The sequence below is a fragment of the Perognathus longimembris genome, chromosome 1 (genome assembly GCF_023159225.1).
Source record: "Perognathus longimembris pacificus isolate PPM17 chromosome 1, ASM2315922v1, whole genome shotgun sequence".
Classification (NCBI taxonomy): Eukaryota; Metazoa; Chordata; class Mammalia; order Rodentia; family Heteromyidae; genus Perognathus; species Perognathus longimembris.
In genome coordinates this window covers 95687557-95715155 of record NC_063161.1, presented here as the reverse complement: position 1 = coordinate 95715155, position 27599 = coordinate 95687557, and the positions used below count along the sequence as shown (strand labels likewise).

At 38.7% G+C, this 27599-nt stretch overlaps 1 protein-coding gene across 3 annotated transcripts in view; it reads right to left on the bottom strand.

Moving 5' to 3' along the window:
• Nucleotides 1-262: 262 nt before the first annotated feature.
• Cemip2 (cell migration inducing hyaluronidase 2) overlaps nucleotides 263-27599 on the bottom strand; it is a 76115-nt gene continuing 48778 nt past the window's right edge. For 2 of the 3 annotated variants that reach the window (XM_048332530.1, XM_048332522.1), the window contains exons 13-24: nucleotides 26154-26285; nucleotides 25053-25088; nucleotides 23717-23872; nucleotides 20614-20791; nucleotides 18994-19209; nucleotides 16740-16948; nucleotides 11728-11910; nucleotides 8777-8996; nucleotides 6746-6847; nucleotides 5882-6036; nucleotides 2535-2638; nucleotides 263-2302 (exon numbers count right to left, since the gene is read on the bottom strand). In XM_048332530.1, coding sequence (XP_048188487.1) covers nucleotides 2106-2302; nucleotides 2535-2638; nucleotides 5882-6036; nucleotides 6746-6847; nucleotides 8777-8996; nucleotides 11728-11910; nucleotides 16740-16948; nucleotides 18994-19209; nucleotides 20614-20791; nucleotides 23717-23872; nucleotides 25053-25088; nucleotides 26154-26285 — 1888 coding nt within the window. In that variant the 3' untranslated portion in view covers nucleotides 263-2105. The remainder of the gene's footprint in view (nucleotides 2303-2534; nucleotides 2639-5881; nucleotides 6037-6745; nucleotides 6848-8776; nucleotides 8997-11727; nucleotides 11911-16739; nucleotides 16949-18993; nucleotides 19210-20613; nucleotides 20792-23716; nucleotides 23873-25052; nucleotides 25089-26153; nucleotides 26286-27599) is intronic. The other variant, XM_048332538.1, reaches the window with a different exon arrangement.

Sequence of the window (27599 nt, the reverse complement as noted above, 5' to 3'; positions counted from 1 at the left end):
CTGGAAGTGAATGAGTGAAGTCCAGGCCTTTCTATTTTTTTAAGCTACCCAGGAGAGTCCAATGTACAGCTGAGTTTGAGCATCTCTGCATTGGAGAAGGTCCTGAGCTTTGTAAGGCACAGTCTTCAGGCTTACAAAATCCACCTGGTAGAGTTATCTTTTTTATTTTATTTTATTATTTTGCCAAGAATCTCTTTAAAGTTGGAATCTAGAAATTTAAAAAAATTACAGGCAAGAACAAAGATTCACATGCACACACATATAAAACACATACACATATATTTTTATTTAACTTATGCCCTGCTATTAGTAATAGACATCAGAAAAACCTAGTGCCTTGAAACTTACATATTCTCTCAAAACCTTTAAAGCACAGAACTCTAAAAACCACACAAAGATATTTAAGTAACACACACACACATGCATATACACACTAATCACTTTCAAGAACCATGATCCAATAACATATTTAATATGTAAGACCTCATTCATCACTATACAAAAGACAAAGAAAAAAGCCCCACATCCAATAAAAACAACCAAACTTCTTTGATTAAGACACGTACCCTTAGCAATGGGCACTTACAGTTAGAATGGTTTCTCGGTAGCACATTGAGGTAGAATATTTAAAGTAACAGAAGTCCAAGAGCTGCTTATAGTTCCCTCTCCATACAAGGGCATAGGCATACAGCCTCACCCTTGATGGAGGAAATTGAATTTCTCTGTCTTCACTGCCAGTATCATTGCAAACTCACCTGGCCATCCATCCACCAGACTCTAGGCCTTGTGGAATTATAAAACATTAAAGGCATTTTGATGCACCTCCTCTTCTTGGTGTGGAAAGGCCCAGGTTAGAGAGCCAGTTTCCTTTGCACATGCAATCCTCACTGGCAAGAGACAAAAGATTCCCATGGAAAGGGAAACTGGGCATCAGGATAGCCTTTTTAATTGTCTTTAACAATTCAATTAAGAGTGACTCCCTCCTTTAAGGCTATAAGGAGGTTCATATCTCAGTATTTCCTCCATGGTTCTGGTCTTAGAAGGCCTCCCTTTTTCCACACTGGGGTATATCGTCATTGTAATATTATTAAGCTTTCTGGGATTTTCCTGGTGAAATGGTGATAAGAGAAGCTCTTTAAAAATTCACACACACGCAAAAACAGCAACAAAAAAACCCAGGCTTGGACTTCCTTTGTGCAAGTTACAATGACACACGTTTTTCAGTTCAGAAAAATGGCCTGCTTCTTAAAATAACAACAACCCCCCCCACAAAATATGCATATATTCACTCAGCTCTGCATTTGAAACAGAAATATACAGTCAAGGCGGGCTAAGGATTAAAGCTGCAAAAATGGTCCCAATAGCCCCAGACCTTGGTGCAGGTCAAATTTTTGCCCAATGATCACAGATTCAAGGGATTTTTCAATTCCCTAAAAGCCCTTTTTCCTATATGCATCTTGTTTGAAAGTTGAATCCTTAGAAGTCATCAATACATAAAAGAGTAAAAACAGCACATGTCCAAGCAATAAAAAAAAGGGCATGAGCTAGGCCTGAGTTGCCACCTTTGATTCTGTCACTCAACTTCATATAAAACCCTCAAAGGCTGCCCCCAAAGTTTCCCCCCACCCTCACCCCACTGGACACTGCTGAAAATACCAGCCACCCAAACTAATGCATAGCACAATTGAGCATTAGACTTCAAGTATCCAATGGGCTACAGTAGCTGGTGCTCTAAAGAACTCAGCAGCCCCGCTCAAGCCTCACCTCACCCCAGCGCGCTCCAGTATATAAAGTTTAAACACTGCTGGTGATCATTACCAAATACTGGGGTTAAGGTGAAGAACAGGAGAGCTGCTCTCTAAATATACCAGCCTTCACAAAGACAATTCTCTAACGTTTTGTACAATGACAAGGTGCGGGATCTGGTATTCAAGCAATCCCCTTGGAAATCATTCTTTCCTTTCTGTATCAAACAGGGAAACAGTCCCATTGGGTTAACAGTGTCATTTAAAATGCCATAAATTAAATAAGTTAGTTCACAGTTTTGTTTCATTTCCTTTTTTTTTTTTTTTTAACTTTCCCAGCACTTAAATTACAGTCAATCTCTAGAGCGCTTTTGAAGCCTGCTTGAACAGTTCCAAGTCTTTCCTGTGGACATTGCTGGCTCTGGGACAGCCGTAGTCCTGTAGCTGCAATGGTATGAATTGTTCTAGCACCCCAAGGCCCTGCTCAGCAGGACTGGTAAATAGCTTAGTCCAGGATGGTTTAAAGTTTCCACTGAATCCCAAAAATATGGTACTCCCTGAAAAACAACAACAACAACAATAATTCAATTTGTATCACAACGAGTCCCAGCAGGTAATGCAGAAGGTGAACTAGAGTTGAGCAAAACAAACACAGTTCTCTCTCTCTCTCTCTCTCTCTCTCTGACACTTAAGCAAACAATCTCACAAAAATGTGCAAGCAACTAAGTTTCACAAAGCACAAGCACTGTTGGCCTCTCGTGCACTTCATATAATAACACAAACACAAACCTTTGTTATAAAGATGAGCTGGTTTGGCTAATCCCAGAGATATTAAGGAATCTGAAATGTTCAGATGCTTTATTTCTCCTCTTGTGCTTAACAGAACAACTGACCTGCAGATAAACATTAGAACACCAGTTAATTTCAGTCATTCATCATGTATTTCTTGAGTCTCTTTTTAGATTGAATACACTCTAGATATATGGGTAAAGGGCCAGGTGCTAGTGGCTCACTTGTAATCCTAGCTACTCAAGAGGCTGAGATCTGAGGATCAAGGTTCAAAGTCAACCCAGGCAGGAATCTCTATGAGACTCTTATCTCCAATGAACCAACAAAAAACTGGAAGCAGATCTATGGCTCAAGTGATAGAGCGCTAGCCCCAAGTGAAAAAGCTAAGGGACAGTGCCATGAGTTCAAGTCCTAGTTGCAGCACAGAAATAGACAGATAGATAAATAAATTCTGCATGGTTTAAAGAAAGTTTATATTTCTAAAGAACTGCTGTCTTTTCATACAATAAATCAATAAAGTACTTAGAATTTTATGTATTTGTTAATTACTATTGCTGCACAGTTCCTTTCAGTATCTGACCACACAAGTGTGATTTGCATAAAAGCAGTTTACTACTCTCCTATATTCTTCTTCCAGCTAGACTTTAGTATCAATTGCCAAATATAACGGGAAGCTTACTTACTTCTACTGATGGGACTATGTTGATTTTATATTTTAATTTAGGTAGCATCAGCTTTGCAATGTTAGCTTGCCATCCACAAAGACAAAGTAACCCTTTAATTCAACTCTTGTCATAAATCCTTTAGTAATGTATTTTTCTTTTATTTTTTGTCAGTTGTAGAGCCTGGGTGCTCTCCCCGAGCTCTTCAGCTCAAGGCTAGCACTCTATCACTTGAGCCAAAGCACTACTTCTGGTTTTCTGGTGGTTAATTGGAGATAAGAGTCTCACAGACTTTCCTGCCTGGGCTAGCCTTGAACCACGATCCTTAGATCTCAGCCTAGGATTATAGGCTAGTGCCTGGCCTTGTATTTTACTTTCTTAATGTGGGTCTTGACATTTCGTAAGACTAAGATTCTTGAGTGTTATATTAGTGTGGGTTCATAGCTGCCCTCTTTCTAAACAGTGTTGACTCAATTCAAAATCAGTGCAGAGGCCTGACCACAGCAACACCGAAGGCCTGACCTTCAATACGCAGGATTACTCAGGCCAGTCCATGAGTACATAAAAAGGTCATCCCCCCCCACACATGTCTCACAGATACCCAGGTCTTCGTCTCCCAAGAAGGCACTGCTAGTTGCCCCATAAATTCTTAACAGGTTTTCAAAATTCAACATATATAGAGAAAAACATTTGTTCCTAAATGTCTAGCATATAGTATTAAGCATCTTTACAATCTGAAACCTCCCATACAATGAGCAGCCAGATAAGAAATACTATTGCAGTGGTTCACCTTTTGTCCATTGGCTCACCAGTTTGTGGTTCCCCCTTCCCTTCTCTAATTCAGATAAATGTATATACAATATCCAGGGTAACAAAATCAAATACAGTGACAACAGGGGATAAACCATAATACCAAAAAAAAAAAAGCCTAAAGAAAAAAGAAGTAACTTCACATAGAACAATAAAAACCACAGCAGTAAAGAAAAACCTCTTTTTTCCATATACTCATAAGACAATATTTTGGAAATAAAATGTACAACTTTGGGGGAGGTGTTGGAAAAGAGGGAAAGTGGGAGAAAAATGAGGGAAGGGGTAAGAAGTCTGACAAAAAATGCACTCATTACCTTACATATATAACTGTAACCCCTCTGTACATTACCTTGAGAATAATAAATAAGTAAATAAGCCAAAAAAACCCAAAAGAAATACTACTGCAAATCTCTCAAAAAGCTGAATTCCCATTTCTAAAAGCAACTTTGTTAATGAGTTGGTTTTAACTCTTAAATATATAGATTACTTTGCAAAACTACTGTTGTCTAATTTGTGGTGGAATTATAACCTGGTTTAAAGAAAAATGAGGTGTGTGTGTGCGTGCGTGCGTGTGTGTGTGTGTGTGTGTGTGTGTGTGTGTCCTGGAGCTTGAACTCAGGGCCTACGTGCTGACCATGAACTTTTTTTTTGCTCAAGACTGATGCTATATTACATTGTCTATATTGGATATGACAATATATTGTAATATTAAATATATTATAACATAATTATAATATAGAATAGACTATATGATATAATTATACAGTAACTTATATATAAATATCATATTGCATTTATATTTTATATATTTCATAATAGTATGTATTATGCATATAGTATTTTATGTAATAATATGTACATATTATATACAGTATACATGGAATTTAGCACCAGAATAATCTTATAGGATCTAGTTTTGTAACCCGTAAAGAATAATTTCCAGATCAACTGGAAATTATCCAAAAGCTGGGCAGTCTCTTCATTCTGGGAAGTTTAAATTCTCCTCTTGATGTATACATTTAGCAACTGCAGCACAGTGAAGGCAGAAAGGGCCCCAAATGTATTATCTTGCCCCAGTAGGGTCTGACCAGCCTAGAAAAATCAAGATTGTTCTTCTGCATCTTTCTTCAGAGATCAACAGTGAAAAGAACAGCCAGAACTAAGTGGTCTTAAAAGTGACCAGAAGCTGGGAGCCTGTACTAATCCTTGTTACTCTGGTTAGAAGCCAGCTTGGGCAGGAAAAGTCCATGAGACTCTTATTGTCTAATTAACCACCCAAACCAGCTGTAAGTGGAGCTGTTGCTCAAGTGGTAGAATGCTAGCCTTGAGCAAAAAAGCTAAGGGACAGCATACAAGGCCTGAGTTCAACCCTCACTACTGAGGGGTGGGGGTGGGGTAAAGACTAGACCCTCAGCTTTCAGCCACTTTAAATCCATTACTTTTTTGCTAGTCATTTCTAAGTGACTGAGGTAATGGCTTCCTGAATCACAGTCATAGCACAATGCTATTTGGGGCCTATTGGTGGGACAGACAGCTACAAGAAGTAAAATTACATGGAAAAATTACTTCAAAATGGTAATAAGTGAATTGAGTACATAGTAGATCAACTTAATACTAAAAAGTATCATAACAATGTTCCAAAGTAAACAGCTTTCCTAGCATCTGCAAATCTCTGAACATTTAAGTTAAGCCAGCGATGAGTGACAGTTTGTCAAAAAGCACCACGGACCACAAAGGCACCAATTTGACACAAAAAAAGGAATAAATAACTTCCCCAGAATCCTGAATGTCCACAGAGTAACAGATCAGGAAGCAAATCCAGAGTTACAGACATCTGTGCAGAGGACTCCACATCTCAAACATGCTTGGTCATACCTTGGAGGGATGCTTATTTTTAAATACTCTTCCATGCGACTGATATCAGCAAGAGAAAAAACCTGTTTTTCTATCAACCGGAAAGGTATGTTGCACGCATCAATAACCAAGATGAAGACACCTGCACTTCGGAAGATAAAGTCAGTGCCATTGACCTGAGAATACAAAAAAAAAAGTCTTTTGCTATCATCCTTCCAGAAATGACTCCAAGATGACTTTTCTTTCCAGATCCTTGTAAGTCCAGAATTTCACTTGCTCTTTGCCTCCAATGACTGAAATGGTGCCTATGTCCTTCTAAGATGTTGATCAGAGATGCTTTTTTGGTTGATTCTCGCTGATCAGATCCAATGCTCTGAGCAAGGTGTGGCAAACCCCAGTAGACTAAGCTGGGTGACACAGTACTCAAGCCTCAGCCTTGTGCAGGCACTTTCTCTGGAGTTATAGCTCTGGGAGTTAGTTCAAGTGCAGGCCTCTGCACCACACATCCATCCATGTATCCCAATCTAACCGGAATCACATGCCTCTGGGACACACACACACACACACACACACACACACACACACACACACACAGATCATATGGTGACCCAAAGACATATGGTGACCCAAAGACACTCCCAGCCAGCAGAGTTCAGGTGTGGAATCTCATAGCAGCACAAATTCCTTATCCCTTGTGCTCCGTATATAGCAATCCTTGGACATCAAAATAAGGGGGGAGCTACTTTTAGTTTAATTTAAACCACATTTTGCTTTGAAATAATAATGAATTTCCATAAAAATGGTCCTATTTGCTTACATGGCACCACCCATGGAATTTTGTTATAGCAGTTTGAATGGATTGCGACAACATCAGAGAATACTTACAGAAATCAGAGATGGACTTCCACGCTGAGTTTCTGCTTTATTGGGTGACTGGAACTGCACAGGGAGGTAGGTCTTGTGAGGATCACTAGTAAACACCAGCTGCATAGGGAAAGGTTGCATTGTTACTGCAACTGTATCGTGCTCCCAAAGTCTCCCCCAGAATAACCTCAAGGACATCAATGTCAATGGTATTTTCTTTTCTCTGGACTTTGAATACATATTTCATGATGGGAATTCCATCATTTGGCACATTTAATACAGGAATGGTTCTCATTTTCTGGAATGATCTTGGTTTCATATAAGTGCAATCATGTTAATAAAACTAATTCAGAGGAGCTGGGGATATGGCCTAGGGGCAAGAGAGCTTGCCTCGTATACATGAGGCCCTGGGTTCGATTCCCCAGCACCACATATACAGAAAACAGCCAGAAGTGGCGCTGTGGCTCAAGTGGCAGAGTGCTAGCCTTGAGCAAAAAGGAAGCCAGGGACAGAGTGCTCAGGCCCTGAGTCCAAGGCCCAGGACTGGCCAAAAAAAAAAAAAAACAAAAAAAACCTAATTCAGAGGCTGGAAGTATAAAACTTAGTGGCAGAGCACATGGTTATCATGCACAAAGTCCTGGGTTCAATCTCCTGGGTACCCCCTCCCCCAAATGAATTCAGTAAGTACTAAGTCTATGTGATCTACGAAACATCCATAGGCACAAATCTCTATTTTTAAAAGTCCCTCTCATATCAGCTATTCTGAATCAAGGCCTAATCTCTGGGTACTGAGAAAATAAGTATCTATAACAAGGCATACTCTGTTTATAAAACATTCAGTGCCCTGCACAGGAGCCAGATCCCAACTTCTCTCAGTGATATGAAAAGTGCTTTAGAGTCAGGCATTATATACTGTCCCCATTTCCTTGAATTCTGTCACATTTGAAAGATAAGATTGCTCCTGCCTCCAAGCAAAGTCCATCTGTACTTTTAATTACAAGTATATAGAATAGCAGATGCTTTAAAATATTTTCCATCTTAAAAGACTTATAGAACCAGGTACAGGTGGCTCTTATCTATAATCCCAGCTACACAGACTTGAGATCTGGAGCATCAAGGATCAAAGCCAGCCAAGGTAGAAAAGTCCATGAGACTCCATCTCCAAACTAACCAGCAAGAAGCCGAGCTGGGGGCATGGCTCAAGTGGTCATGTCCCAGTCAAGTGAGAAAACCCTGTGAGCACAAGGTTTAGTTCAAACCTTAGTAATGCCAAAAAGGGGGTGGGGCTGGAGGAGTAAAAGCTCATTTTCACATGAGCTGCATTAAAAAAAAGGAATTTCACACTGATAATTTTTGAAAGCACTTCTGTAACAATCACAACTTCCCAACCTCTAGTTTTTAACTATAAAATCCACAGCCAATCTGGGAAAATGATCAATCCTGAGATAAAGATCAAGCAAACCACACATTGGCCTAGGACTGCTTGATTATGCATACCTCTGATCCTCTAGGTCAGTTCTTTCTCTATTTAAACCTAAAGTACAAGTCTATACCACAAAGATGAGCTGAAATTCTTACCCTCTCTATTCCTGTGTCCATCCAGCATATTAATAAATCTCCTTTCTTGGACTTTCCCTACCACTTGTTGCGTGAAGTGTTGTACACTAAGGCAATCTGACAAATGGAACCCCCACATAAGCCTTTGGCCTATGAATCTAGTTGTACATATATACACATACATATATAAATGCTCTTCGTGGGGTAAAGAAAAAAATGATGGCCAGCATAGTGACATCTAATTGACAAAATCCAGAGGCAATCTGGCCAAATGATGTGTCATGGGCAAAAGGCATTTTTGTATAGAAGTATAGTATTTTTATGTTTATGAGCATCATCACATTCTAGAATGGGCCAGAGTTCCAAGAGATATCACCGTGAATTTATCAACTGGCAATGTAGACATTTCAAAGAAAAGTGGTCCTGTTGCAAGGAAGTCTTGCCCTTTGACCTTGCCCCCAGACTGCAGCCCCCTCCCCTAGTCTCCTTGTTTACCTGGCGGGCCCCACAGCCTTGGCAGAGTCCGGTGAGCATGGATGGCATGCGCTTGACCTCTGATGGCTTACTGTAATACTGTGGATATGCCTTGGCCATGCAATTACTGATGTCTTTTGAGTCTGTGGCTGCCTGAATCTTCACTCTTTCACATCCCTGAGATGAACAGTAACTGTGGCCATCCCTGGGGCTTTTGGCTTTGAGATACAAAAATAATAACCTGCACAAAACAGAAAGCAACCCAGTAGGGTGTTAAGACTTCCCCCTCAAAAATATATAAATTCCTCAAATCCATTCATGGTCAAAAAAAAGATTCCAAACTAGTTTCTCTTTCTTGCTAATCCTCCTAGAGTCTTAAGTCAAAAGTGGGACTGCTTTAGAAAAGATGCTGATACCTTGATTTAGTCATTCAGGAAGATAGCCGACACGGTTTCTGGTTTAAATTAGTTCAATAGGTAATTTGAAAGGATGGAATGTCACTTGGCTCAAAATTTTTTTTAAAACTATAGATTGGTCTTGATTTCAGGATTCAGTAAATCAATTTAGGTTTTTCTTCTTTTTACTGTTATTCACAAATCACTTCAGTTAAAGACATAAATCTTCTAGAATAATAAAATGGCAATTCTGGCTATGTTTCGGTAAGGCCAAGACAATCCAATCCAGTCTTGTGATGTTTTCCAAAAGCACATGAGCATGCAGTCTATCCGTTATAATTGGACTGAAACCAGACAATGGAACAGTTCCAGTCATTCCGAATCATCTTCCTACTGCCCAAGTGAACAGAAAAAACAACAACAACAAAAAATCCCAAAGTTTTAAGTCACAATCCAGTATCTCTCTGCCTAGTCTTTCTAAATTAAGTCAAGATTATGAAGGACTCAAGGAAATATGACTGATGACCAAAAATCAAGAATTCACATTTTATGCCACAACTGAAGTCATTGTTTTGTACAAGTTAAAACAAACAAACAACAAGTTCATGTGTTAATATGAGATCAATGAACCCTAGGCAAAGTTGGAATTAAGATGTAAAAATTCAGTCATTGTCCCAGTGATCAGTACTATATTGCATACACTGAAGGAAAGAAAAGAACCTGATTGGATACAGGCTTTTTGGTTGCATAATTAAGATAATTGAAATGAATAGCATTAGAAAGAATCAGCATAGGGGCTGGGGATATGGCCTGGTGGCAAGAGTGCTTGCCTCATATACATGAGGCCCTGGGTTCAATTCCCCAGCACCACATATACAGAAAATGGCCAGAAGTGGAGCTGTGGCTCAAGTGGCAGAGTGCTAGCCTTGAGCAAAAAGAAGCCAGGAATAGTGCTCAGGCCCTGAGTCCAAACCCCAGGACTGGCCAAAGGGAAAAAAAAAAAAAAAGAAAAAGAAAGAATCAGCATATCAGGGGACTGGGGACTGGGGATATAGCCTAGTGGCAAGAGCACTTGCCTCATATACATGAAGCCCTGGGTTCGATTCCCCAGCACCACATATACAGAAAATGGCCAGAAGTGGCGCTGTGACTCAAGTGGCAGAGTCCTAGCCTTGAGCAAAAAGAAGCCAGGGACAGTGCTCAGGCCCTGAGTCCAAGGCCCAGGACTGGCAAAAAAAAAAAAAAAAAAAAAAAAAAAAAAAAGATTCAGCATATCAGAAGCTGAGGGAGTCTTAAAGTATCCAGATCAGAAACATATTTCCCATCTTCACATATACTAAATCATTAATTTATGGTCACCAGATTTTCCTCACTATTTTAAGAGTTTCTTTTATTTTTCTGGGAAATGTGTAAGTCCTACCATCTATAGAATGAAAGCTCACGTACATTGAGTCTCACTGCAAACTGAAATCACAAATGATCATTAGAAAATTTTAAACTGATCATAGTGGTTGTTGGCTATTGTGGGTCCCAGAGGGCTAATATTTGCTAATAATAGTATTATTCAAAGGTTTACCAAGCATTTAGTGACTGGACCCCAGCTTCATTCTCCCCAGTCAATCTTACTGCCTTGTCACCAGTCAACTTTTTGCTTTTCACAAACATGCCATGCCATCCTCTCCCATGCCTCTATGCACCTATCCACACTGCCCCACCTAGACACCTCACCTGTCTTTCTCCATCTTCTGATCATTCCTCAGTGTCACATCTCAGAATGTCACTGGCTGCTCTAAGCTGAACTTACTCCCCAAAAGTCTATTTATTATCTCTCTACAGGACTTAGAGTCTTTGACTCTCTAATTAACTTTCTTTGCATGCTCCTATCTTCCGAAGGACTGTGAGTTTGCAGAATAAATGAATCTTATTTACCTAAACAATGGTATACAGTAGGATGTCAATTTGAGGATGGAGGCTAAAGGAGCATGCTATTTGTGGAATAGTACAGGAGAGCAAGCCTACCATAACCCACGGTTGAGAGAGACTGTAACTGGATAAAAGCAGACAAAGCCAACAGGACCCCAGGAGAACAGGATTAGAATTAAAAAGTAGAAAGATGCAGCCTAGAGAAAGTTGAAAGCAAATATGCCATGGTTATACACTGATTTCTTTTTAACTCAAGGTCAACATTAGCGGTAACCTTAAGTCAGTAGAAGAAAAATAAGCTTTCACCAAAATACAAGCTACAACCTATCAAAATGATTATCTTCAAATTGTTATCCCCCTTCAATAAAAGCCCAAACTATTTCATTTTCCATTGGGCCAGCTAGTTGTTCTTGACAAGGATAATTTTTATTCTCTAAATTGCCTTAAGAAGTAAAAAGCAAACATCTTCCTTTAATTCCTACTGCTCACTATAATTACAAGTCATTCTAGCTCTAACTCCCTAACAGTGATGAGGAAGGAAGGCCCACATCAGCAATTACATCACAGCCTATTCTAAGCTGTGCTGGAGAACTAGTAATTTCACCATTAAAGAAAACACAACATTAATCCTCATTCTCTGGGCCACTGAATTACCCTGTGCTGGAGTCAAAATAGAATTTCCTCTGCGACTGCTGCCGCTGCAGTTCTTCCATTGACTGCACGGGCTCATAGTCTTCCATTTTGGATAAGGAGCCATTTTGCCGCTGCAAAAAGCCAAAGGTGACTTGAAAGCTTGTGTTGGAAGGATAGCAGAGGCCCACTCGAATCCAGTCATCCCTTCAAAGGAAAAACAACATCAGTAGTATAATTAGTTCACACTGGAGCTAGAATTTGTTTAGTGTTACAGCATACTGAAATTTCAACCACTGATGTCCTCTTTAAATTTGAGCCACTGACAATGGAAGCCATGAATGGTATAATAACAAATTATCAATGTTTGTCTGTTACCCAAATGTATGTATCTTATCAACATATTTACAATAACATGACTTACCAAAAAAAAAAAAAAGATTTCAACAGGCTTTGTGGAATTGTGGATAAAAGTGAGGCACAAAATACTTAGATACTGGTAAGTTAAAGTTAGGTTGATATAAGTATACTTAGATGGAAACACTGATGGCTTGATAATGGGACTATATAGTGGTGAAGTCATTCTCAAGGATTTGTTTGATAGGAAATAGTGTCTTGCACTTGTAATCCCACCTACTCAGGAGGTAGAGATCTGGAAAATCACAGTTCAAGGCCTGCCCAAGCAAGAAAGTACACTATAGTCTATCTCCACAATAACCAGCAAAAAAGCAGGGCTGGAAGCATGGCTCAAGTGGTAGAGTGCCAATCTTGCAAGCAAGTTAAGCAAATATGTAGACCTGAGTTCAAAACTCAGTATTCCTCCTTTGTATAATAATATTAATTATATTCTATATTATATAATATTATAATATTGGATATAAAAGAATGAAAAAATCCTATCTGCCTTTTGACACACCACCAAATCATTATAGCATTTTTTCCCCTTCATATCCTCAAACCTTTATGAAAATCATTAAGGTTGGGTGTCAGTGGCTCCTACCCATAATCCTAGCTACTTGGGAGACTGAGATTTGAGCATGGTAAATCAAAGCCAGCCAAGGCAGGAAAGTCTGTGAGACTCTTATCTTCAGTCACCAAAAAGCTAGAAGTAGAGTTGTAGCTCAAGTAGTAGAGTGCTAGTCTTGAGCAAAAAAGCTCAGGGATAGCAAGCACCCAGGCATTGAGTTCAAGCCCCAAGACCAGCAGACATGCACAAAATAAGATATTTTCCCTGGTTAGCATTTCTGATGTTTTTATTTTGGTGAAATACATATGCCATAAAATTTACCATCTTAACCATTTTTAGTTCATAGTTCAGTGGTATTCATTACATTCACAAAGCTGTATAAACATCACTACCCATTTCCAGAACTTTCTACATCATTCTTAAGAACTCTGATATAATACATAACGCTATTTTAAAATTATTTATTCAAGCATTACCTATATTGCTACTCAAAATAAAGGAAGATACTCTTAGGGCAGGAGCCCAAAGGTCAATGCTTCTGAATATTTAAAATACTATTTATTGAATAGGAATCGAGGAAATGGAAACAAGTTTTTTGTTGGTGGTGGTGTTTGTTTTGCTTTTTTTTTGTTTTCTTTGTTCTTTTTCTTGTGGGGCAGGGAGGGCGAGGGCAAAAAGTACACAGATATGAAGGGAGAAAGATGAACAAATGCAGGCATGGTACTCAGTAGACACTATGTGGAAAATGAACTCTGCAACTTGTGGGCAGAGATAGAAGGCAGTAGGTAGCTGAGGGAAAGCAAGGGAAGGGGTGATAGTAATAGTGTCCAAAGACAAATGTGCTCATTAACCGACTTATAAAATGGTAACCCCTCTGCATAACACCTTAATTATAACAACAAATTTTTATTTTTTTTAAAAAAGATGTTCTATGGGGTATCGTTGTTTTTTGTTCTTGTTAGTCATGAGGCTTGAACTCAGGGCCTGGGTGCTGTCCCTGAGCTCTTTTTATTCAAGGCTAGCTCTCTACCACTTTGAGCCATAGCTCTACTTCTGGTTTGGGGGTGGTTGACTGGAGATAAGAGCCTTCTGGACTTTTCTGCCCAGTGGCCTTCTAAGTGGCTAAGATTATAGGTGTAAGCCACCAGTGCCCAATTTATAATAGCAAAAAGGGCAGGGGCAGAAGGAAAAACTTCAAGGTTCATGCAAGGGAAAATAGGTAAAGATATGACAAATTCTTATGCTCAGACAAGCTGACAGTGGAGAGAGAAGTAAACAATATAAATGCTTCATTTTAATTACAAGGATTATAGATTTTATTTTTATGACTTTTTTGTATTACATTTAAGAAGTTCTTCTTTTCTAACTTTTAAAGCATTATTTTTAGGCTTGAACTATGAGAAACTCTGACCTACTTATAATCATACTGACTTTGGAAAAAAAAGATTATGGGTCTTCCTCTTCCTTTTACCCATCATGTAATTCTTACATGATCTTTTAGCTAATTAGACAAGGAAAGTATGACTAAATTTCAAGCCCACGCAGAGTTTTGAAACTTCTAGGCTCACTTTTTTTCATTTTAAAATGTTTTTACTTGCTCAGTGTTCAATGAAAAGCCTGTATGGAACTTTATGGAGCTGTTAATATCTCACTTCAAACTCATGTTCCTGTTCCTATAACGTTTTAGAATACTGGTCACTTTTCCGTATTTCTTCTCCATCCTCCCTATTGTTTCTTTCATTAACTTTCATGCAATTGCCTGGCACTCTCAGACTTGGATTTAAGAAATCTCACTGTGGATAGAATGTTGACTGAGGATTGGATGCAGGGGAGAACAGGGCCGGGGATGGGGGGGAGGGGCGCACAGTGGTTGCTATGGGATCTAGGCAAAGATGCTCATGGCCTGAACTGCGCTATGAACAGTATAGGCTGGAAGGACTGAAGAGAGATTTGAGTGATATGAAGGAGCCAAAATATACTGAATTTAATTATTATTGATGGGAGGAGAAGAAAAATTCAGGATCAGGAGAGAGAGAGAGAGAGAGAGAGAGAGAGAGAGAGAGAGAGAGAGAGAACGCACAGGCATGTGAGCACTGTACTGGTCCTATGGCTTGAACTCAGGGCTTGGATACTGTCTCTAGGCTTTTTTGATCAAGGCTAGTTCTCTACCACTTGAGCCACAACTCCATGTCTGGCTTTTTTGGTAGTTACTTGGATATAAGTTTCAAAGACTTTCCTGCCTGTGCTAGTTTTGAGCCATAACCCTCAGATCTCAGCCTTCTGAGTAGCTAGAATTACAGGCATGAGCCACTGGTACCTACCTGACTATGGACTTTTGACTTGGAAGACAATGTCAGTTGGTATATAGAGAAGCAATCAGTGAGAAAGACTTGGTTTAGTTCAGAGTATGTAACAGAAACCTATTTCATAAGGGCATCTGCCATCAAGCTTACTCACTGTTGGAAAATGATCAACTTATAGACAAATTCCTCTAAGTGCCAGCCATCTGAGTATTTTAAGTGAGAACTGACAAGCCAAAGTTTTTGGCCACTTAGGTCAATAAACCATGGCTATTTTCAGTACACATGAGCACTGTCATGTAGTCCCATGAATTAACAGTCATAGATCTAGATTGTTTTACTTCGGCCTTTAAATACAGCTGGTTCTTCATGTCTGCGGATTCTACATGCTCAGATTCAACCAACTGTAGATGGAAAATATTTAGAAAAGAATTGCAATGATATATAGAAAAAGGTAGAGGAACTTCTATTTTTTATTTCTGTTGTTCTCTAGACAAAATAGTATAACAACTACTTCTACAGCTTTAACATTGTAAGTAATATAGAGATGATTTAAAGCATACAAGTGGATATGTGTAAGTGATTATGTTGAATATTATGCCAGCCACAGATCATAGTAATTTCAGGGGATTGGCGTGTTGGAACCACTTCCCACATATACAGAAATACCTATAGTGCTTCCCTCTTCTATAATCTAACTTCCTGTTGCCTTTTCTGAGGCAACTATATCCTTATTCATCAGATCTATTCTTCCTAAAAATGCAAGCCCTTCCTTACCCTTTTGCTTTTGTAACAAGACTTGACAATTACAGAATCACCATTTCCTCCCTATATCATAGCCCTACTCCCTTGGCATGCAGGGAATACCTGAATATATTAAATATTAAAATACATTCAAATACAGCCTTAGATTGAATGAGACATTATCAGAACAGACAGCTGAAAAACCAAGAAGGGGCGGAATAATGCTCTAAGGTTGGATCAGAAATATCTGGTGTTTATGCCTCAACTCTATTACGAATCAATACCATTTTCTTCTCTCATGTCTAAAGTTGACATCAAAAATATTGCAAATTGTCCAAGTGCTTATTTGGAAAACCTTATGGAACTTCTTCCCACACTAGCCACAAGAAAATTAAGCATTTAGCAAACCATATTAAAACCAACTGTTGCTGGGTGCTGGTGGTTCACACCTATAATTAGCTACTCAAGGAGGCTATGATCTGACAATTGCAGTTCAAATCCAATCCTGTCAGGAAAGTCTTTAAGACTCTTATCTCCAATGAAGCACCAAAAAAGCTGGAAGAGGAGCTATAGCTCAAGTGGCACAGCGCTAGACTTGAACAACAAAACTCAGGGACAGAAATCAGGTCCTGAGTTCATGCCCTAGACTGACACCAAAAAATTTTTTAAAAATAAGTAAAGTAATAGTCCCACTGTTGGGTTGGAACATGTAGTTCAGTGGCAGAGCACTTGTCTGGCATGCATAAGGCTCTAGGTTTGACTCCTAGCAGCACAGGAAAACAACAACATCAACAACAAAATCTAGTATTAAATAGCTTTTCAAAAACAATACCTTGGTCATAAAAAAAAAATGCTGTCAAAAATGACAAGACTCCTTTTGTACAATCTCTTGACTCTACCCACACAAAACAGGAGGAGAAAAGTGTATGAAACTAGCATTCCACGAGGAAGGAGATATGTTATCCCTTTTCTCCACTAAGTCACCAATTGCTCAGTTACTTGACATGGCAGGCATGCACACGTACTTGTTGAAGTTGATGAGGTATAGGAAAGTAGTCCGTGGCGCTGGCCCATTCCAGTGGATGGTGTAGCCCTTCTCCAGCATGACTACAGGCTGGTACTGAGGTAAGATGGCCTTCTGATTGATTCCTCGGAGCACCATTGGGTGGATTGGATACTCATCACGTGTGATGGTCATACTCAGATTTGGACTGCTACCCGTCTGTACATAGATCTTTAGAAAAAAAATTAAAAATAAAAGTTTAAATAGCTAAACAACACTTTCCCACTAGAAAGTCAAAGGTCTCTCCTTTGAAAAGGAGAGATTATGTGATCTGTGCCAGATGAAAGACCAATAGCAATTACATCCTAAGCCACACTTCCATACAATACAGCTTGCTTCAACTAGACATGGTTAAAAAAAAAAAAAAGCAGACCGTTTCTGCTAGCCAAGACCTTCCTCAGCAGTTCCACCACCACAGGCCAGCTTATTCATCAGAATATAAAACTTCTGTGGTTCATACAGCTTGTCAAAGAAATCCCTCAATCTGAAGAACACACATGCCAAAAAAAAAAAAAGGAAATTAATGTGAAAACTGATATCCCTCCCTTCAAACCTAAGAGACTTTCCTCTAAACCAAGAGATGGAAAATTTCTCTATCTCTGAGCTACAACTTTCCATTTTCCATGACCTACATTAACCCAAGAAGTCATTTTTCACTCACCCATTCAAAAAAAAAGTTATAAAGCACTCTGCAGCAACTGGAAAAACATATTAAGCTGAGACAAATTTGAGAGTCCTGAATTTATTCCAGTGGCATTTGAGCCTCTTTCCATGCCAAAACAAAACCTTCCACAGATGCATGCAATCAGAAGACAAACCTCAAATAATGTCAGTACCCAGTGACTAAACTCTCTGAGAGAATTAAAACATTCACTGAATATTGATGTTTAATCTAGTATTCTAGATTAAGTATTCTTGGGAATTTCTCTCCATGTCTATATTCTTGTCTATGTCCTTTAGCTGAGAAAGTTGTCTTCATCATGTTTGACAACTGTCCTGACACCATTTATAGATTGAAAAGAAAGATAGGAATCATACTTCTAAAACTTTATTTAAATATACATTTAAACTTTCATATAACAATATTTTTTGTGAGATACAAAACACACTGGCATCTTGGGCCCCTGTCCCTGAGGCTGACCTGAGATGTGCTTGACTAAGTAAGGAAAGGCCAACCAAAAGGACATACCATAGCACTGGTCTTTCCTGAGGAGCCCAAACAACAAATAAAGGCTTTGAACTCCTGCCTAAGCCTCAGGAGTGCTGGGATTATAGATACAAATCATCATACCCTGTTTACCAGTCTATTGCTAAATCTGACCTTTCAATGCTTAAAATATTGGCCAAAAAATCTCTGTACCGCCAAAGTTCTGAGTACCCAGTACTCAAATCCAATCTCACTACTTTGTGACTCGGAGTGCTTCTTCTCCAATAGTTGCAGCTACTTTACCAGGTGCCTGACCACAAGCTCAATGCTTTCTATAAATTCCTTCAATCACTACCACAGCCTCAGTGGAAAAGAACTCTCACTTATCTTAATTATACTTATCTTATTATACTTTTAACTTGCTCAATTCACACCCTAGGAAATATTAACACCAGATTCAAACCCAGCCAGTCTGGCTCCGAAGTCCTTGATCCTAACTATTGATACTAACCTACAAATGAGCCTCCTAGACTAGGTATCCAGTTGAAATACACACTAGCTTAACAACTTCAGAGACCTGTTTCTAAGTCTATGCTCTCTCCTTCTGGTCTCAAAGACAGTATCCTAAGACAATTATAAGAAATTCCATGGATTCCTTCTTTGTCTGCTCATTTCCCATTCCAGGCTTCAATTCTGGGACCATCTCAGTTTCTCTGTGGCCACTGTCTCTGAAATCAAACTCCCTCATTAAGTAGCCATAATGACTTGAAAGCAAAGCATAAAACGTTCTCCTCTGTGAATACAGCTGGAATGCGGCTAGGATCATGGGTTCTCACCCCAACCACATTCAAATCACTTTAACCAAGTGTAGATCACCTCACCCCTCAGGAACTTACTTTCTCACCTATTACATGGTTTGGGGAAGCTGTCAACTAATTTTTCCCCCCTTTCCATTTCCCTCCCTCCCTCCCTTCCTTCCTTGTTTCATTCTTTCCTCTGTAGAATCCTCACAGAAATCATGCTGCCAGGAGTTATATGGGCTCTCTATGAGGCTGCAGGCTGGACCTACCTGGGCATAGTTCCCACTGCAGACCACTGCATTCCAGTTGGTAACATTGACACAGCTCGGATGGCGGATCAGGTAGTTGTCCATCCTTCCCACATAGGAGTCCTTGTATCCTGTTACAGAGCCATCAATGTCATGGAATATGGAGTTCTTATCGCCATCCAGCTCACAATCTTCAAACCAAGGGCCAGGTTTGCCAAAAAACACATTCAGAGAAACCTAATAGTTGGTAAAACAAAAAAAAAAAAACATCAAAAAATGAGGGCTCCTGCTCACACACCATCCCTACAACAAGCCAATGGCTTTACAGTTAAAGCAGTTTGATGTCATGGTTCACTGAAGTCAATTAAGACATCTAGTCAGTTTCCTACTCAATTAATGACAAGCTTGGGAGACAAACTTTTTAAATCCTAGTGAAGCTCAACTGCAAAATGTTAAGGATCATTATTTATTTATTTATTTGTTATTGCTTTGTTCTGACAAAATCTGTGGTAAAAACCAGCTAGGCAGATAAATCGAGATTTTCAGAAAACCACTTCTGAATTTCATTGCAGCTATTTTCCTTTCTTCTTAGCTATCATAAATTACTAACCAGAAGTAGAGGTGTGGCTCAAGTGGTAGAGTACCAGCCTTGAGCTAATAAGTAGTCAAGTGAGTGTCCCAGAACACACACACACTCTCTCTCTCATACACACACACACACACACACACACACACACACACACACACACACATTCCAACTTCTATCACACTGCTCCAGTATTCACCCCCAATTATTTTGGCTTTTAATTTCCCAGAACTAAGGCAAATAAAACACCAAAAAGGAGCCAAATCTCTAAGTGAAGATGGGATCAATTATAACCCAAATCACAGAGTTAGTACTCTCCTTAACCCCAACAGGATAGAATACATTGGGTTAGGAATTCCTGCCATACATATTTTTCTTTCCCATCATAAAGATTCTATGCAAACCAGATTCAGGCAGCTCAAGCTTGTAATTAATCTTTACTACTAAGAAGACTGAGATCTAAGGACTACAGTTTGGGGCCAACCAGTCAGGAAAGTCTGTGAGATACTTATCTCCAATTAGAGGATGGGAGTATGGCCTAGTGGTAGAGTGCTTGCCTGGCATACATGAAGCCCTGGGTTCAATTCCTCAGCAACACATATATAGAAAAAGCCAGAAGTGGTGCTATGGCTCAAGTGGTAGAGTGCTAGCCTTGAGCAAAAAGAAGCCAGGGACAGTGCTCAGGCCCTGAGTTCAAGCCCCAGGACTGGCAAAAAAGAAAAAAAACACCCAAACAAAAAACTTATCTCCAATTAATCAAGAAAAATCCAGAAGTGGAGCTGTGTTTCAAGTGATAAGGTGCCTACTTTGAGCCAAAAAAAACTAAGGGGAAGTACCTAGGCCCTGAGTTCAAGCCCCAGTACTGTAACAGCACACACAGTGAGAGAGAGAGAGACACAGACAGAGAGACAGAGAGAGACAGAGAGAGACACAGAGAGAGAGAGATCCTATGCAAATCTTTGTGTTTTGTCTTTAGGGATAGGCTGTATGTGCCTTCTTCTTTCACTCCCACAGCCCCTCCCATCTCTGTGTAAGAGCCACAAGGACACACTTACATGTGGGCCAAATTTCACAAGAGAAACGTTATTCTTGGGAGTCGTCTGCCAGGAGTTCTTCATGAGGAAGCCAATTGCACTGCTGAACCTATCTGCAGTTGGCACGTATTTTTTGAAAGTGCTTCTGGTGAGATGGATGGGCCCATCATATATCTGAAAGCCTCTAATGGGGAACGTCCTGTTAAAATACATGATTTTGTTTAATGCACATGGACCTGTCTCCTTAATAGAATTTGTTTTATAACTACTATTAAATGATAATAAGCAAAATGTCAAAATTTAGTTATTGATAACCAAGAAAAGATACCTGATGGGCTGAAATATACACTATAGTATGAAAGATGAAAAAGGATAAATTCAGATCTTGAGTGCTATAGAGACGATAACATAGCATAACATGGTAGACTTTGGCTTCCTAACCCAACTCAGTTGCTTTATTTGGAGTTAGGGGTATAGGTTAGATAGAGGTGGAACGTAGCATGCACTGCCAAAAAAAAAAAAAAGTTCTGATAATTCATTCTTCAGTATTAGTTCCTAAATCTCTACCCAAGAAAAAGACAATCTGTACTTACACAGAAAGAACCTCCTTTTTCTTTTTTTTTTTTGTCTTACAAAGAGACAGTAACAAGGTGAAATGACAAACTTTTAAAGCCCAAAAGCCTAACTCTTCATGGCTGGCTGTGTCTTGAGAGCTAGAAAAAGCCAGGCACTGGTGGCTCATGCCTGTAATCTTAGCTACTTAGATCGAGGATCCAAGAAAAAGACAACATGGACAGAGAACTCTGAGAGATTCATATCTCTAATTAACCAGTAAAAATGTGGAAGGTGTGGTTCAAGTGTTAGAGCTTGAGCTTTAAGTAAAAAATGTAAGCAAGAGCTCAAGGCTCTTGCATTCAAGTCCCAGTTCTGGCAAAAGAGGGAGAGAGAGAGAGAGAGAGAGAGAGAGAGAGAGAGAGAACTAGATTGAGAATGCTAGAATTTCATTTCATCCACTTTGCTTCTTTCTTCTTAGCTATCACAAATTATTAATCAGAATTAATGTGAAAAGCCTAGTCTCAGTTTCTTTGGTTTCTTCTTTGCCTATTAAAATTTTTAATGGTTTTCAGATGATTTGTATAGCAACTATGTTGTTTACAATTTGGCAATGTTTTACAGTAAAAGCCTATAAACTAGCAAGAAAACGAAACTGCCAGGTTAAAAAAAACATGTATCATGCTATATTTCTAAGTATATAAATCAAGATGGTTTGCTCTCATGGAAAAGAAGGTTAAAAAGATAGTATAACAAAGACTGTACCCATTTATCAATGAGAAAGGTGTTTTTGGTTTTTTTTTTTAATTTTCCTTAGCAAGGGAACAATGAGAACTTTGAAATAAAACTGGAGATAAATGTAAAATAAAAGGAATAGAACTGAACTGCCCAGTACCATAGTTCAATATCATACCACACCCATATAGCTTTACTTTTTGGCTTAACTTTCCCTTCTTTAAATCTACCTACAGAAATAGAAGAGAGACTACAGTACAACTATAAAAAACCAGCATTAGCCAGGCACAGTGACTCAAGTCTATAATCTTAGCTACTTGCAAGATGGAGATCCAGGAATTACAGTATGAGGACAGACTGATATTAAAGTTCATGAGACTCAATGACTCAACCATGTGCATAGCATATGCCTATTATCCCAGCTAAGGCGGAAGCACAATATTAAGATGCATGAGGAAGCACAAATAAGAGCTCAGTCTAGTCAGGCTTAGACATAAAAGTGAGACCTTATCTTACAAATCATCAACACAATAAAATCAAGGCTGTGTGGTTCAAGTGGTAGAGTGCATACCCAGTAACTGTGAGACTGAGTCTAATCCTGAGTTCCATAAAAACAAGCAAACAAATACCAACTCAGCATTGAAACCAAACTAACTGGGATTGAATCCTATCTCAATTACCTTAGTACATTACTCATCTGTAAACAGTATGACAGTACATACCTTAAGATGCTTTGTGAAAATGAAATAATATAAAATATGTAGAAGAGGGTCTGATAAGCATTTAATAAATAGTAGTTATTATAAATTACAGAAATAGGGCTGGAGGGATAGTTCAGTGGTAAAGCACTTGTCTACTATGCATGAGGCCCTGAGGTTAATCCTCAGCACCATAAACAAACTAACGAAGACAAGATATTTAAGAAATTCTTTTTCTAGTAGCTTCTACAGAGAGTAGACATACAATGCTCACCATTCCACAATGCCAAGTGCAAGGGCAGGCAAGTCAATCATAGGTAACCTCTAGCTAGAAAGCAGAACACTTGCCCTGTTCCACTACTTAGTCTCAGCCTATAGATCATAAGTGGCATTCCTTCAATAAGCTGATTCTTGAAGAACTGGGGAATAGACTCAGAAGTGATCTGTAGCATATGACCTTTCTCTACCTGGTTTTCTCATAAGTAAAATGAGGACAAACTCAAACCGGGTCTCTGAACTGTGAGGTGTGGATTGATTAGTTAACAGTTACCTAAAAGTTTTCAAGAATCTTCCAAGTGCTAAGGACTGTTTTTATGACTCTAATTATGATGACAGAAAACATGTCAACAGCCTTCCCTTCCTCCACTACCACCTTAAACTAATTGCCTGAGTAAGTTTGGAGTCAGCTTTGGCATCAACCAACTCTCATTTTCTAGGACTCTTTTTCAATAGGTAATTTCCTTTTTCCAGTGCCTATTTCTGAAAACCAACAACACAGATTGAGGGAAAACTGACCTAATGTCATAGTTTTTGGTCTGGCAACTCTCTCTAGGTCTCAAGAAAGCAAGAAAAAAAAAAAAACCAACCAAAAGTACCAGCTTATATAAGCTCTTATGTAAGTAATCAGAAACAAGGATAACTTCTTTGTTGGTGATAGCGTCTAAGGAATGGGTAATTACGAATGCTCCAAAGTTCCATAACTCACAACAATGTACACACAACAATGACAGTAGTAAGAGTAAGAAAATAGGAAAAGAGTTACGATAGGAGTCAATCTATTCAGGATTATTACAGAGCCTTCTCTAATGATTAATTTTTCCTTTTAAATTTCAGAGACTTAGTGCCAAAGTAATGCTTACCTGTTCCTTGGTAATGTGCGAAGCTTCTGATCAAGTCCTCCAGTGCCCACATACTTGTTCTGACCACCGTGAAAGCCAAAATTCCTGCTCTCTCCAACAAAGAGTGATTCAGACACCTCCTGGCTAGAGCCTTCATCACTAGGGAAGCTCCCATCACTGTTAAGATGAGGACATTCATTAGATACACTTCCTCAGGAAACCTCAAACTTATCTCCAAAAGGAACACAAGTTACAACTTCAAAATATCTAAGAAGCCAGGCACCAGTGGCTCATGCCTATAAAATTCTAGCTACTCAGGAGGCTGAGATCTGAAAATCACAGTTCAAAGCCAGCTCAGGCAGGAAAGTCTGTGAGACTCCCCAATAAACTACTCAGAAAAAAGACGGAAGTAACTCTGTGATTCGAGTGGTAGAGCACTAGCCTTGAGCGCAGAGGCTCTGAGATCCAGGCCCTGAGATTAAGCCCCAGGACCAAATCTAAGAAATGTTTAATATCCAATACCTTTTTCTAATACACATTATAAAGTCTCCTGGAAAACTGCATTTAAGCTGTGAAGATACCTTTAAAAATTAATATATAGCTTGAAAGTTATGCAGACACAAATGAAATTTAAGTTAGGAGCAACAGCTGACTTGCCTATTCTACAACAATTAAATGACAGATATGGCCAATCGAAAGATTTTTTTTCTGCAGAGAAAAAATATATAACATGAGAAGTTAGGTTCTTAAGGATGACTGTGAAATGAAAGCACCTTCTATTGTTCTTCATATGATTCTTTTTCTTAACCACCTACCTTTATTTTTCTTTTTTTGGGGGGGTGGGGGGGCGGTTACTGGAACTAGGGCCCGAACTCAGGTCTTGTGTTCTTGCCTAGTTTTTCACTCAAGGCCGGCAGTCTACCACTTGAGACATACCTCCACTTCTGGCTATTTACTGGCTAACTGGAGATAAAAAGCTTTGTCTGCCAGTGCTGGCTTTGAACTATGATCCTGAGATTTCAGCATCCTAAGTAGCTGTGCCTATAGGCATGAGCCACTAACATCCTGCTAAACCCTTACTTTTTAAAAACTTTATATATCAAGTGTATTCTAGGCAAAATTATGACTGGTCTGCTCTTCTATAGATTTCTAGTTAAATTAACCTACTACTTTGGTTTGAATTCAACTCACGAATCAACATGTATTTTGGGCCCTCTAGTGGTTTCAAGAAGATGATGCTAAATTTTTTAAGGCTAATAAATCATAAAAACATTACTGTGTGTTATTCTCCTCTGCCTTAAAAAGTCAAAAGATAATTTTTAAATGGTCAAATAAGTATTTTTAAGCAATTACAAACCTGGCAAATGTCAATCCTATTGCATTGTCTGCAAATCTATAAGACAAAAGAGAATGAAAGATCATCTCAATTCACTGCATCACACAGAGGTAAGTCTCTCTCTACAGAATTATAAAATCCAGGAAGTCCCACAGTATAACCAAAGCACATATCACACAGGTTCAAATCCTCACTCTGCCAGTTATTAGCTATATAACCTTGGGCACAATACTCAACCTCTTTCTCCCTCCGTTTTCTCATGTGTAAATTGAAATAATAACTCTTCTGACCAGATTCGTGACAGAATTAAATGTTTCCAAGTAATTTGGGGACAATGCCTAACAACCAGAGAGCAGTATATAAATGTCGCTAGTTATTGTTTTTACAATATTTTAAATAGCCAAGTAGAACATGGTAGTCATGTCAAAACTTTCCATATGATAGCTCAGCCACTTCTACAAATTCAGTACAGTATCAATTTTCTAGATGATTAAAGCCAGACACAATAGCGAAATGCCAAGAAACTAATGGTTAGTGGAAGAAAAACATCAGAACCTTTCTTCTAGGTTGGTGAACACCAAATCTTAGTTCAGTATGCATTAGGCCTCTCCTAAAAGCATACAAGTGGGGGGAAAAAAAGAAGTAAGGCACTTCCTGCCTACAGTCAGGGTAAGACCTAAGTCAACACTCACTAAGGTAGAATTGCACAGCTTCTGTTTTGAATGGCAAAGTAAGAAAATTAGAAAAACTTGAAAGAGTTTCCACAAGGAAAGAAGGAAAAAAAGTAGCTTCAAAACTCTTTATTGAGCTCTGTGACAGACAGCATGTGTGTTCTATAAAGTTAAATTCCTAGTTTCTATACAATCTCATTAAAAAGCAGCCATGTCACTAGACAAATTCAGTTCCAATAAAAGCACCAGAATGAGACGATTCTAAACATTTGTGGTCTGTTAATTCCAGCATACTTCCTCAGAGCTCATCCTGTCTATTAGGAATAATAATAACATGATTCCAGGAACCACCACTGTACTTTCATTCTTCTAGGTTTCAAAAAAAAATTCCTTAAGAATAAAAACACCAGTGTCATGCGGTAGTAATTTTTAGAGAATAAAAAATACGCACGCTGAATTCTGAACGATTATGTCTCCTCCTCTGATCCAGGCTCCCTTGTCATTATTTTTAAATGCAATGAGCCTGTCAATTACAGCAGCAACACGTGGCTTTTCAGGATCTGCATCTTGATGAGGCCGAAATCTAAGGAGTAGAGGAGGTTTAAAAAAAAAAACATACAGAACATTTTTAAACTGAAATAAAGAAACAAAAAGGAAGCAAAAATTGGCTAGTTATAAGCAGAAACGTCCAATACAAAATTTAAATTTGGCCCAAACAAGCAAATAAAAAAAATCTTCAGGCACAGATAATCATTCATGTTTTAAATATTCCAGAAAAGAGTGACATTTTTTATACATGTTTTTCCAAGAAATATTTTCATGTCTGATTACATTTTTTAAACTTGTCTTACATTTTTTAAACCACTTGTCAGGTGGTTACTTTAGAACATTATAAATAAAAAATTCATTTTGTTAAAAAAGAAAAAAACACTCACACTAGGTGATTTCAGCAAATTTCTCAACCCACTCTTAGTTGTCTTCCCCTATACTACTTTCTAAGGCCTTTTTTACTTTTTCAAAAGAAATTTCCCAATTTCAAACTCAGTGCTTTCTTAAAAGCTTCCCATCTTTGGATTGCTGTAATTTCCCACCTTGAAGACAAAGGGAAGGGTTTCATCTGATCAACGGTAAGTCAACTTCCTCTTTGATGAACAGACTGAATATCTACCCAAAATCAGGAACCCAGAGTTTTAATTCATATGCTGCTTTGTTACTCATTTGTTTAATCAGGTTTACTAATGTCTGGATTCCCTGATACTTCTAGGCCTATTCTACAACATCAGTTTTGAACAAAACTAATGTGTACATGGCTGCAAAATGCCTTGGTACTCTATTAAAGCCAGTTCTTTCCAATAAAAGCATCAACATGTAGTCCTACTTGCATGTATGTATCCATAAACTGGCAAGAGGAATAATGAAGCGCAGATTAGAGTCTACTATTTCCATCACATCACATATATACATCTAGTAAAGAACTTCTGTTATGGGTAACGTGTTTTAATGCCAAATTTAGGTAAAAAAATCAAGGAAGCTAAAATATATTTACTCTTCTATTCATATGTATGTACATATATGTGCATACATTATGCAAATTATATCCAATATTTTTAAGGCAGGGAAAGGAGTTCATTATGTCAGGTTTAAAGATTTTTCTGGCAAAAACTTAGCAAAGGGGGCTGGGAATTTGGCCTAATGGTAAAGTGCTTGCCTTGTATACGTGAAGCCCTGGGTTCAATTCCGTAGCACCACATATACAGAAAAAGCCAGAAGTGGTGCTGTGGCTCAAGTGGCAGAGTGCTAGCCTTGAACAAAAAGAAGCCAGGGACAGTGCTCAGGCCTTGAGTTCAAGCCCCAGGACTGGTAAAAACAAAACAAAACAGAAACTTAGCAAAGTGTA